The sequence below is a fragment of the Labrus mixtus genome, chromosome 14 (genome assembly GCF_963584025.1).
Source record: "Labrus mixtus chromosome 14, fLabMix1.1, whole genome shotgun sequence".
NCBI classification, from domain to species: domain Eukaryota; kingdom Metazoa; phylum Chordata; class Actinopteri; order Labriformes; family Labridae; genus Labrus; species Labrus mixtus.
Genome location: NC_083625.1, coordinates 16,248,776 through 16,259,554, shown reverse-complemented (window position 1 = coordinate 16,259,554; position 10,779 = coordinate 16,248,776). Strand labels below are relative to the sequence as shown.

General features: G+C 37.0%; 1 protein-coding gene across 1 annotated transcript; it reads right to left on the bottom strand.

Moving 5' to 3' along the window:
* Nucleotides 1-603: 603 nt before the first annotated feature.
* Nucleotides 604-8,018, bottom strand: zgc:56585 (uncharacterized protein LOC393297 homolog). The gene is made up of 7 exons (XM_061055440.1): nt 7,856-8,018; nt 6,097-6,220; nt 4,615-4,721; nt 4,194-4,290; nt 3,853-3,929; nt 2,455-2,612; nt 604-1,807 (listed from the first exon to the last, which is right to left on the bottom strand). Exons 1-7 carry the CDS (start codon nt 7,946-7,948, stop codon nt 1,690-1,692), a joined length of 774 nt encoding a protein of 257 aa, XP_060911423.1. The 5' UTR covers nt 7,949-8,018; the 3' UTR covers nt 604-1,689.
* Nucleotides 8,019-10,779: the final 2,761 nt, after the last annotated feature.

Genomic DNA, 10,779 nt, shown 5'->3' with positions numbered 1-10,779 from the left:
TTTCATTTTGAAGTTCTTAATCTGGAGGAGTTTGATTAATTTATTGCCTATCTACTGAGATAAAACCGTCTTAAGACTTTTCCTTTTCTCTATCATTTTAATCATATAAAAACCTTCCTGACTTCAGGTTACTGTAAGGAACTGCTGTTGCATTCAACTTTTAAGTTTCTTATTATATTGCATATTTGTGCTTTTTATATCTATATATTCTTTAAACTTATTAAATAAAAAGCACAATATGAAATACAATGAGACATGTCTTATTTGTCTATGAACGTTTTAACATTAGAAATGAATGTGAACATAAAAGAATGAATTGAAAATGACCGGAAGCTATTTGAAGAACATGATTTGACATCTGACAATAAAAATAGACAGTATATAAAGAACACGTGTTAAAATAAGGTTTGTCTCATTAATCAAAGTATGGATAAAGACTATAACTTAATTTGAGGATAAAAGGTCACATGACCTTGAAGCTTTTAAAAAAGCTTAACAAAAGTGCAAGAAGTGCAAAAACATGAGGAGGTAGGTTGAAACAACATTTCAAATATGGCGACTGCCATCAGTGGGCTTCAAAATTCACCTTCAGTGTCACGTTACTGAGGCATCGTCTATGTTTATTTGCAGTTTATTATCTTATAAAAAATATGTATTTGAAATATAGGAAGCACAAATATGTAATATACCAAGGTGTGTGTCTCACTTGTGCATGTTAAGGATTAAGATTGGCTAATCATCAATAATAAATATTGCACAATTATGTCTCCATGAAACAGTTATTTATTGATGGCCCCTTAGTCAGTCTCTGGTAGGTAAGGGCAAGTGCCAGGAGTTGAGGTAACCGTCCTCCTAACATCTTTCAGGGAGACCGAGTAGCCCAAGCGACCGTCGCTGGCTGCAGCGGGAATGCCTGTCCAATGTCCAACTTAAAACCAAATCTATGCTGTGATGGAGAGGCGACCTTTCTTTTCATAGGGAAGAAGAGGGATTCCTTGCTGTCAGTCTGATTTTCTCTGCTGTCTCTGACAATGAAAAGAATACATTTTGCAGGACTGAAAAGAAGCTCACTGGCCAAATCTACAACCGACTGTAACCAAGATCCCACCTTCCATGAGGTGCAAAAATCAAGTACTCTTCGTCAGGGAATCGAACCCTGACAGGCGGGGATACTCACCACCGACAGTACTGTGTTGTTCCCTTATAGTGGTTATGGTTGTGCCAAAACATGTAGGCTATATTCAAATTATTTTGCAACATCAAAAACATTAAAAACATAGGTTAGGCTAAAACACATTCAAATAAACATTTTGTGTCACTTTATTCCATCACTGTTTACGGTTTTACACAAAAAATAGACAAACCACAGCATTATGAAAATCCATATATTTTCAACAAACAAGAGTTAGACTATACAATTTGCAGAATAACATATATATCTGATTTGTTAAGGCAAAGTTATTACTCAAAGTCCAATTCATGGACTGGTGATTCAACATGTCAACCATTGAGGCTACAATCAGTGATGTCAACCCAGTTGTCAGTTACATAGCATAAGAGACAAACTTTCATAGACTAGTTATTGTAGTTAATAGCAAAGGTAATAATTGGGCATTAGCCTTAGCAAATGAAAATACAGAAAATATTCTGCTACATTACATATGTTGTGCAGTCTGACATACCCAGGATCTAATTGAATACAGGAAAAGTCATGTATTTCTTGGATTTAGGGCGCACCATGAGGGCCTCCCCGTTCTTCATCTCATCCACCACCAGTTCCAGGAGGCACTCTGCTACCTCTGACACACTGCAATTAAAATGTAGTCACTTTAAATGTTAAGAGGTTAAACTGATCATACCAGGTGATGATGAGGAACTTTAACATCATCTACTTTAGAGAACATTCATTTTGTGTGCTTGATAATGTAGTAAATGGAAGTCTAAACAACTTGCTAAGGTGTCACGATTTAAATGAAATGTCCACAGGTGAGACTAATGAAACAAGTGAATAATAATAATAATAATAATACATTTTATTTATAAAAACTCAAAGACACAGTACATTCGTCAAGAAGGTGAAGACAATGAGGGAAATCTGAACTGGAGAAAAAACACACAAGGGCAGAAGGAAAGACAAGAAACACTGGGGACAAGAACTACAAAACTAATCAGGAAACACAGAGAACAACAACACAGAGAACTCAAGAATGTAACAAGAACAATACACACTAGACCAAAGAGAAACACAAGGATAAGAAATGACAAAATAAAAGAGGAAACACTAAAACTAAACTCGGAAACATTAAGATAAAGAAATACACATGGGAAACAAGCAGCACTACCAAAGACAGAAAATGACAACCAAGCAACAAAACAAGGAATTATTTAACTAAACAAGAGTAATCCATGACAAATGGGGCACTTTATTTAAAAAACAACAGAAGTAAAACTGACCTTAATATTTCATTTTTTTCTGCCAGTTGTTTGATTGCATCAGCCAAGACGGAAAATTTCCCGAGTCTGGCTGGAATGTTGGAGAAAAGATCAGTTTGGACTAAACTTGGGCAGAGGGCGTTGATACGTACACTGTAGCCCAATGCAGAGGAGGCAGCCTGGTAAACAGCATACAAATATGCAATTAATTACAGTATAGTTCATTGTTGGACAATTTCCTCTAGCATTATATTCAAAGGATAGAGTGACCATCCCTTGCTAGTCTCACCCTGACTGTACAGGTGTTAATCAGTGGTAAAATATCGCCATCTGTTGATCTGTCCAGAGAACGACCAGAGGAACAATCAGGTTGTCTTGAGTGTTTGGAAATGCATTAGTTATGAGTTTCATTCACTCAGTGCACCTCTGTGAGCAAGTAAGATAGCTAATAAGCTTATCTAATGTCATGAATATAAGTTTTACAAGCAAGACCTCAAATCATCAGCCGCCATCCACAGAGAGGGAATCAGCAGCATCTTCAGCCAGTGAAATTCTACAATTCTACAATTCACTTAGCAGACGCTTTTATCCAAAGCGACGTACATCAGAGAGTAAGTACAACACTTATCCATTCATACACCGCCACCGAAGCAGCGTGAGCAATGCGGGGTTAAGTGTCTTACCCAAGGACACATCGGACATGTTGCTCAGCTGGGGAGCGAACCCCGACCTTCCGGTTGAGAGGCGACGACTCTACCAACTGAATCACAGCCGCCCGAAATGAGGCCAGTTTGTTATTAGTTATTAGTTAGTGAATGTGCTTGAGACTATGAGGTGACCTTTGATGACCTGGCTAGCGTTTGCAGCGGTCAGCATGATAGCCTTAACTATGGTCAGCTTGCACGCAATGCAAGTCCATTACGCTTTAGTTAGAGTCTGAAACATCTCACTCAGTACTGTTCAGAAAGATGCTGCAGTCCAACTCAGGGTAGCCAATCATGGGGCTGTACTTGTCAGCCAGGTAACCAAGAAACTTGATGCTTATCATAAGATCATCATAACAGACACACAAAAGCTCATCTGTGGGCCTAGAACGTGTGTATGTTGCGTGTGTTGTGATAGGTAGCAGTAAAAAAAAAGAAGTAGATGATAGTAGATTAGACAATTCTGATCTTTCACACAACATGAAAATTTCCTTTTGTAACCAAAATGACCAAATCAATGCATGACGTAAATTGATCCTGATTCTGAAATGACAGTTTCTAATATTGGCTGTCATGTGATCACCAGCTAGTGTGCAACATTTCTTTACGTTTACTTGAAAATAAATCTGATTGCTGGTTACGATATTCCCTGCTAATTCTTGCACACAGATCTCAGAGATATTCATCTGTCTAGTCTTAAAACAATGGTACTTACCGCCATGGCTCGAGTGAAACCCACCACACCATGCTTTGTGGCTGTATAGACAGGACAGCTTGGTAGACAACCTAGACCTGCAAAATATGGTTTCATTAATCGGCTGAGTTATTACTGTGTCGATACAGTTACATGTACTTGAAGGATCTGTACTTATAACTGCAGAATTCAAACCCTTTCTTTTCAGATTCTTTGAAATGATTTTTAAAACAAGTTTGCACCCAGTGAAGTTTCTGTTAATTTTATCAACACAATCCACTGTGAATCCTATCTTACATTCAAGAGAAGTGAAATCATCCAAGTGTTGTTTTCAGGAAGATTTAAACACATGTTTGCTTTACCTGCCATGGAGGCTGTGTTGATGATGACACCACCCTGACCTCCATTCAACTTGCTCATGTGCTCCAGAGCCAGGTACGTTCCCCTGATAACACCCATCTACAACCCAGGAAAAGTCAGGTTTGATTAATGTTGAAAGCAGGAATGTCTTTTTCTTGTTAATGAACACTTTGGTGGCATTTCTTTGTCAGTTTTTCTTGTGTAATGAAACAGAGGAAGTCAAATGCAATGTAAAACCTGCTGAATGTAGACTTCTTAAATTATTTCTTCTCACTCTAACTGCTGATACGAAAGCAACATTAAGTTTCCTCTTCTGCAGTTGTGCAAGCAGTACTTCACACACTGCAAATTGAATGTGTTACATAATCTCCTCGTTGAAGTGGTGTAACTGAATACATGTAATTCACATAGTTTGTTTCTTACCAGGTTGACTGAGACAGTTTTCTCCCAAGTACTCTCATTCAAGATGCCAGCATTGTTGCACATGATGTCTATTCCTCCAAAGGTTTCTTTTGTCGTCTGTAAGGCAGCTTGAAAAATAAAAACTGTTAGTGATTAACTGGTCTTTCTACAGTACTTACTTAATTAGTCAGTTAATCGATTACTTAAGCAACAGAAAATCAATCTGTAAAATCTTTAATATCCCATAAATCAATTAAATACTTTTTTACAACATTTTGTTTTATTTTCACCACTTCCAGCTTCTCTAGTGAGGTTATTCGTTTCCCCTCTTCTGATAGTAATCTGATTATGATTGTTTTTTAGACTGCTTATTGTAGAAAACATGGTGTAAACAAATGGCGAAATGTGGATTATTCATTATTATAACTAATAATCTGTAAATCATTCAATCTAGGGTGTGTTGTCAACTTTTAATAGAGTCTTTAATTTCAGTTGAGCCTGTCAAAAGTGCAGCATTGCCACTGATGTCACACCAGGCTTTATGAGAAGACCGTGCCAAGACTGAATCTCTGGTTTGCCTTATTAATAATGTGCCTTGTTTCCCTACTCTTCATTGTGGCTTATAGTGGAGCCAACAGATTCTAAAAGAGTCCACCTTCTCCACTATCAGGTCATAGATGGGCTTGAAGGAGGAGGTCATTATCATGTCCTCAGTCTTTGCCATAGACTTTAAGGAGTGGATGTAGCCTCTCTAACCCTTACCACCCATTTCAAAATTGAAGCCAGTTCTGATGTGCTTCCAACCTGCAATATTTTTGAAGGCCAGTAGGGGGAGATTGTGCTGGTTTCTAGATAAGTTTGATTGAGGAAGTGAAATGAGGACAGAGCTTACTTGTCACTTAATTTATTGCCTCAATAGAACTTGAAACATCTGTCTCAATTTCTTGACTTAAGTCTTTTTCCATACAGCAAGGTGTACATTTTTAGAAATAATGCTCCCATTTAGAGTGACAAGAAAGCAGGTCATGATTTTGATTGTGAATACCTGTGATTGACGCCCAAGTTTACAGCACAGTACTGTCCTGTTGTTCAAAATGGTCACTTCAGGTTTCACAACAAAAAAAAAAAAATCACAAGTCCAATGGCAAAGAGACTAACTAGTTCCAAACAAGCAAAGAGGCATATCGCTGAAAAAGATCACTAAAAAAAGTTTGAATTGTTGGCCTTAGCATTTCTTAGAGAAACCTCGACTCTCTGTAGTTACCTGATCAGTTTTAAAGGCCTAACTTATTTTCATTCACAAAGTTGTAACCTCCTTTACAACGTTGTTTTATTACTAACAAATCATAGTCTAAGTGTGTTCTAAATGAACAACCTTAAAAACCTTCTGGGGCACACAATGTTCCTGTGTGTGTGTGTGTGTGTGTGTGTGTGTGTGTGTGTGTGTGTGTGTGTGTGTGTGTGTGTGTGTGTGTGTGTGTGTGTGTGTGTGCGTGTGTTCACCTTTGGTCTGTTCCTCTGATTCAATATCACATGTGAGGAACAAAGTCTTCTCCTGTCCATACTGTTTTTGAAGAGCCTCCAGTAAACTCTTTCCAGCAGTTTCATTTAAGTCAAGGAGGGCTACCTGCAACAAAGACGAGCAATGACTTAAACAATTGTTGCAAGTTTATTAGTCACATTAAGCTCAAACTAATGCAGTTTAAAACACGATTCCTGTAATGGATCATACTGTGATCTTAGAGGTTATAATTATTTTTGTTTTGTTTAAATTAAGATTTACTTTTATTGATCCCTGCAAGGGGAAATTTCAGTTTTTACACTTTGTAAGTCATGAAGACACCCATAGGCTGAAATATACACACAGAAACAGGATCCTATGGACATGCACTAAGGGAGAGATGTCAGAATGAAGGAGCGGCCCACAGCGCTCCTGAGCTGATGGTGAGGAGGGGTGACACTAAATGGTGTCAGAGACGTCTTGTCTAAGCTTTATGATGAAATTGGATGACGAAGTTGCTTTTCTTGTAGTTTAGAGTTTAATTTGCTCTGGTATATTTCAGAGTATTGTTTCTATTATTTTCTATGTATCTCTCATTAGCTGTCATTTAGTTTTTCTGCTTGTTTATTCTTCTTTACTTCTCTTCTTTTTCTCACGGCACTGCTCCACTGTGTGATGGATACCCAATGAAGCAAGCTGGCAGGAAATACTTTCAAAGATTTAACATTCCACTTTGACGAGTCATAATCGTGTTGTATATCCTCCGTTACATACTACCTGAACTTCTAGCAAAGTAGAGGGAAACTCTTGCACTACAGCCACTCCACAAATGGAGGTCTGTGCTGTTAGAGAAGGTCTTTAGATTGTCACATGCAATACAGTGGACTCCTTCTCTCAGACAGGATAAGTACTGAAGCACATGGACAAATCACTTCAGGCAAATTCATTTTGGTGCAAAGGACGAATGTTTTGACGCACTGTATCTTCTCTTCCCTGGATTTTAAGAGTTTTACTGACTGTTCTTTACTGTTATTTGCTCTGCTTACTCCGGCCCTTTCACCACTCGTCGCCTGAGTATACAATATCTCAATTACAGACTGTTTGGATTGTGCTTCTGTGTCCGGAGTTGTGCTTTAGGGTCCGTACTGTCGTGCTGAGTCATAGAACCACAATTAGTTAGTCATCAATCTGCTTCCCATATGCTAACTTCTTCGCTTTCTGTTGAAAACAGTCCGATAAAGTTATGGTTATTTTTTTTTAAATCACTTCAAATACCAGATTTCCACACTTCTGAGTATATGCTCAGTAGCACTCAGAAGTAAACTGAATGGTATGTGGTATATAGAAGCTCTAAACTCCAGTAAAAAAAACAAAAACAGTGCAAATTGAGATCAGATGTCTTACACAACACTCTCCTAAAAAGGGGGTATATCAGACAAACATTTTGACATGTTTATACATTCTTTTAGTCCAAATATATATTTTTTAAATATGACTTAAAATACAGACCAAAGAAGAGTTTTGCTTTCAGGAAAATATGGGTGTGTAAAAAAAAAAGACATCTAGCCTATTTTTCTTAATAGAGTAAAAGTACAAAGCAGAGTAAAACAAGAAGAATGTGCTGCCAGTGCCTCGCATAAATTTCACTGCATTACTAGAGTGAATGAACTTTTAATTATTACCCAGAGATTCACAATAAACTAGCGGTATCCTTTGTGTCACACAAATAAGTGAGCTTTTCCCCTACGGAAAACACTTTACCTTGGCACCGTTTTGCAGTAGTATCTCCGTCATTGCCTTTCCTATACCCATGGCTGCTCCTGTCACCACCGCTACTTTACCATGTAACGCCATTTCAGCTGTTCGGTCAGAGGAGCGAAAACCAGATGTTGAAGATCCCTGCAGAAATGACAACAACAGAGAAATCGGCAGTGATTTTGTAGGAACTCATTTGCACCGCCCACCTGGAGACAAATACTGAGCGTGTCGCAACATGTTGCGCTAGGACGGCATATTCTAAGATTATAGTCATGAATAGGGTTTTATAGAAATGTGTGAAGACGCTACAAGAGACATACGTCCCACAGGCATAACACAAATGACTTTTAATACTCCTAACTTTATACACTTTCTACAGTGTTTCATATTATTCCTATTTTACTGTTTCAGTCTGCTTTCAGGAAATTCCTCTTCAATTCTGCATAATGTTCAAGGAGTTTGGAAATAATTTAAGCATTAAAAAGTTGCACGAGCAGAAAAAACACTTTCGCTTTTAAATCACAAATTCTCATGTTCATGTATGGCCACTTGATGGAGATATAGTGCTGTGGTTACTGGATGACTCATTTAGGGAGTTATATATATATAAATAAATAAATGCGCTGAGGGAGCTAAATGATGTGGTGTGGTTGTTATTTAGAAATAAAAAGATGATAAAGTGCTTCAAATTTACATAGGTTTACTTAAAGGTCTTTATGGAATCACCAAATCAGTGCTTAACTGCTGATCCAAATGTTGTAAAGCCTTTGAAGTAGGACGAGTTTAAATATTAATCAACACCATTGCTTAAGGAAATAAAGTAAACCAACCACAAACATTACATTTGCATTTTAAGAGTCAGTATATAGTAGCAAACCTTTAATGAGGAACTCAACTGGAAACTCTTAGGTTTCTAACCCAAGGCCCTATACTGAGCCAGTGCTGCTCCATACACAGTGAAAATGTGTGTGCTTATACTGTGTGTGAATTCACCTGTATTCACCAACCCGTTTGCTTAGGTCAAACACCTTACACCTGCTCTCTGTCCCAAAGATCTTGCCACTCAGTCCCACTTCTGATTTATGTTGTAATGTAAATAATCTTTGATTGCTTACTTTTGCCACACAAACTTAAACAAAGTGTTTTTAGGTGATCAATAAAAACATTAAAAGTGATCTAGTCTGTTAGTGATAATCTAGCACAGGCAAAAACATGAGTATTTTTCCAGTCTTTTATGCAGAGCTTACAGTTAAGGATATTCACTAAACTTTTTCACTATTTGAGTCACCGGGCACAGTTGCAGAGTTCACACTAGTTTTTTTTTCTGGTGCTTGTGTGTAGCTTAAAGGGTTTTGATAGGCATACTCAAGACTGTGCATGTTGTACTAAGTTGTAGAGACCGCTGACAGAAATGCTTTGGGATATTGAGAGTTACACAACAAGACACAGGCTTTTGTTAAGTTTAGCAAGAAGTACAACTGCCTCAATTGATTGATAAATACAGAAGTTTTTTTTGTGTGGCTGTCATGTTGGAAAACACACTCTTAAATGTAGTTAAGGTGGTGTAAATCTCCACACACAGACATTTAATTTCACTTGAAAATATGCAGTGACACTTTTAAAAAAAAGTTTTGCTATCTTGAATCTTTATTAAGTCCCTAATTGATTACCTTAATAGCTTAAAGGGATCCACACAAAACAGCAGCAATAAAAAAATATATATAAACCTCCACAAAAAACAGTGAAAAAACATAAAATGTTAATCTTGCATTTGAAAACACAAGTTGAAAAAGGAAATGAAGTTCAAATGCTCTGTTTGAAAAAAAAAGACTACAAAAAACTAACAGTGACATCTGTAGCTCACAACAATAACTAAAAGTAAAATGACAAAAACGATACAATTGATATGTGACAAGAAAATGTGTTTAATTCTCTAGTGAGAACTGAGGCCAGTCTGTCCTAAAGTACCACTAGGTGGTGTGTTAGAGTTGCCACAATATGTCAAGTTGCCTATTTGACTGGGTCCATTACATCATACAGAGGTTTCTCAGATACAAGAAGTTATAACAGATGGACACTGAAAGAGAGAGTTCTATTTGACTCGTGTGCATACCCTCACTGCTAATAAATATTTTTAAAACTTTTTAAAAACTTTTTTTCTTACTTAAAAGGACATATATTGACCACTTCTTATGTTCGGCATGTTGTTGCCTTATGATGATGTCATAATCTCCCTCCTGAAAAAGTCAGAAAAGAAAAGCACATCACTTATTCAGGGGGTGAGTCGTCAAAAAACACAATATATGATGCACAAAGACTGACAACACTATGGTTCCCAAAGATATACATATTTATTTGCTATATGCGTTTAAGAACACTTAAATAAATAAAACACTTAAGATATTAGCCCGGGTTAGAAATGTTGTGTTCTTTAATGCATATAGTATAACCTCCTCCCAACTGCTTGTCATATCAAATAACTTTTATAATTGTCATTCAAATAGATAGAATGCTTCTTTAATCTGAAAGGGACATTTCAGTTCTACTGAATCACACACATAATAATACCATTATGTGAAAGTTGAAAACATAAATCATATTTACAGGCCAAACTAAAAACTAAATAGAAACTCAAAGTCAAAATGCTCAAAATCTTTTCAGCTTCTTCCAAATGTACATGTCACACTGAGAATACATGGTTTCTATTTTAAAATATAATAAGAAAAAGACAAAGCAGGTGTTTAAAATTTTGTGTTTAACATGAGATAACTTTTGACAAAGGGAGCTAAACAAACAATCAATGGACATCTTACAAAAAAACACAGACTCCTTCAAGATGAAGTTCATCTTTCCATTACTGACAGTATAATGTTTAATTGTCCCTTTGGGTTACATTTTACAGGTGGTCAAGCAGTCTAAGAACCCCC